The sequence below is a fragment of the Vulpes vulpes genome, chromosome 8 (assembly GCF_048418805.1).
Source record: "Vulpes vulpes isolate BD-2025 chromosome 8, VulVul3, whole genome shotgun sequence".
Lineage (NCBI taxonomy): Eukaryota > Metazoa > Chordata > Mammalia > Carnivora > Canidae > Vulpes > Vulpes vulpes.
Genome location: NC_132787.1, coordinates 6308769 through 6311597, shown reverse-complemented (window position 1 = coordinate 6311597; position 2829 = coordinate 6308769). Strand labels below are relative to the sequence as shown.

The 2829-nt window shown below is 40.1% G+C and overlaps 1 protein-coding gene across 1 annotated transcript; it reads right to left on the bottom strand.

Annotated features, from left to right (window-relative positions):
- Positions 1-289: 289 nt before the first annotated feature.
- Positions 290-1201, bottom strand: LOC112921229 (olfactory receptor 5BS1-like). The gene has a single exon (XM_026000474.1). It carries the CDS (start codon positions 1199-1201, stop codon positions 290-292), a length of 912 nt encoding a protein of 303 aa, XP_025856259.1.
- Between the last annotated feature and the right edge of the window lie 1628 nt (positions 1202-2829).

The window sequence follows — 2829 nt, the reverse complement described above, 5'->3', positions numbered from 1 at the left end:
TGCCTATAATTCCAAAACTCTTGAACAAAATAAACAGATTTGGACATAGTCTATAGTACTTCATCCCAGTATGTATTTCTCAGTCTTCATTGAATTTTCTTGCCAAATACTATAAAATAAGCAATAACACACTTAAACCTCTATTACCAAGATCCAAGAGGTTATTTTCATCAAATGGCAAATTTTTGAAGTGATCAAGTTAGACATTATTAACATATTTCATCACCTGTTCTCTCATTGTCTTATAACCAAATACAATATGAATTTTCCATATATAGAGAGACACATGTTATTGCTTCAACATTTTATGCAGAGCTGCCTTCACCTCCTGGTTCTTGAGGCTATAGATGAGGGGGTTCAGCAAAGATGTGATCACACTGTACTGAATGGAAACCACTTGTTCCAACTTAGAGCCTGAGAGGGGAGTCATGTACCTGAATAAAGCTGTGCCATAGTACAAAAGCACCACAGTGAGGTGGGAAGAACAGGTAGAGAAGGCTTTGCCTTGACCCCCAGAAGAACGGATGACTAGGATGGCAGAGATGATTCTAGAATAAGAGAAGAGGATGAGGGGAAGTGTCACAAATCCCAACAATGCACATGACCCAGCAAGGAGGACCTCATTGGCAATAGGGTCAGTGCAGGACAGAGGGAAGAGAGAAGGAAGCTCACAGCAAAAGTGAGGGATGACATTGGGGCCACAGAAATGTAAGTTGTAGGTGAAAAGACTATTTGGCAAGGAATTTAGGAACCCCACTGCCCATGCTGCAATTATCATCCCAACACAGAGAGGCCTATTCATAACCACACTATATAGGAGAGGGTGGCAGATGGCAGCATAGCGGTCATAGGCCATGGCTGACAGTAAGCAGGCCTCTGTGCTTCCAGAAAATATGAGAAAGAAACTCTGGGTCACACAGCCCCATGTAGAAATAGTTTTCTTTTGAGCTAATAAATTCTGCAGCATCTTAGGCATCGTTACTGAAGAAAGGCAGAGATCTAGAAATGACAGGTGACCTAGGAAGAAGTACATGGGTGTTTTAAGGTGAGAATCATTTCTGATCACCAGGATCATCATCAGATTCCCCATCAAGGTCAAGAGGTAAATCACCAGGAACAGTACAAAAAGCATGGTCTGGATCTGAGGATTTCCGGACAATCCTATGAGGACAAACTCGGTAATGATGGTAAGATTTTTCATGATTAAAGTTACTGGCCCTAGAAAGAAACATAATGCAGTTGAGTCATCCCAGATGAATAAGACTTTTAAAAAAATGTGACTTCCAGCTTAGAGGTATAAATAAAAATCTATGAGGTCAAGAAGTTTCCCTCTGGGTCACATTCACCATCCCCATTATTATTTCAATTCTGGTGGCATCCCCAAAGTGCTTCCTCTGTAACTGGTTCTTTGAACTTTAATACCCATTTATTCAGGAAATATTTAATAAGCATCCAAGTGCTGGATACTGTACCAGATCCTGGGGATACAAAGTTGCTTGAGACATTATTCCTGCCCTCAAAGGGCTTAGAATTTAACAGGGCAGAGAAACATGTAAAGAAGCAAAATAGTCTGTAATAACATAATGCATAGGACACAGCAATGGCACAAATATAAATTAATTGTCTCTGGATAACTTGGAAAATGAAGAATGGGTAATGCTTAGCCTGTTTGGGATATTTACTCCACTAAGTAAACAAAGTGGAAGACAGTGTTCTAGGCAAAGGAAATGGCATGATCAATATATAGGGGAGGCATGAAATATTAGTGCCTCTCTGAAGAACTTCATCAGCTCAGAGTGGTTGGGTACAGGGTGATTCACAAGGGCATGTGGTGCTAAGTGTGAAGGTCATGTGATCAAATTGGTAATTTAGAGACATTCACCCTGGGGACATGTGGAAGATGAGCTGGAGGCAAAGCAACATATAGTTAGGGCAGTGAGTTCATTCTTTTAGTAGACACTTACCAAATACCTACTATGTGCCCAGCACAATTCTAGACTCTTAGGGTGTATCATTGAACACAACAGACAAAAATTTTTATCTTCACAGAACTTACATTTTAGTTGGGAAATTTAGAAAGTAAAGACATAAGTAAGTAAGTATAATGTGTTAGAAGGTGCTATGTGCTATATAAAATAATAATAGAGCAGGGAAAGGGAGACGGCTAATATGGGGGTAGAGGAGGGCAGTGAGGTTTGCAATTTAAATAGTGTGGTCAGGAGAGGAGTGACTGAGATAGGGTTATTGGAACAAGGATTTGAAGGTGATGAGGTCATTATCCCTGCAAAATGTTCTATGGATAGAGAATTGGGGGAGTATAGCACTGAGTCTAGTCAGAGCTGGTGAGGGGTTAACAGAGGCTGTAGCAGTGAGAGATTAGAGGAGGCAGATTTGAGAGATATTGTTGAGATGAATTCTAAAGAATGTCATCACCAATTTGTTGTTTAGAGTGAAAGTAAGTAAATTAAAAATGATTCTCCAGTTTTTGCCTTTGGTAATTGAGTGGTCCCATTCACTGCAACAGGAGCATATTTGAGGCAAAGATAATAAACACAGTTTTGAATATGTTGTTTGATGAACCCTGTGAGACAGTGAGAGGGTGTCCAGAAGGCACTAAGAGATAGGGTCCTGAAGTTTAGAGAAGATATTTGGGCTGAATATATGAGTCAAAGAGTCATAAACAAACTCACCCAGAGTGAGCCCATTTATAAGAGAAGACGCTCTAGGGTGGAGTTCCATATGACAGAAAAAAATCCAATGGGAAAAAGAGAAAGAGAAACACAAAAGATCTTGTACTCATTAAGCATGGTCAATCATGGACCCATGCCT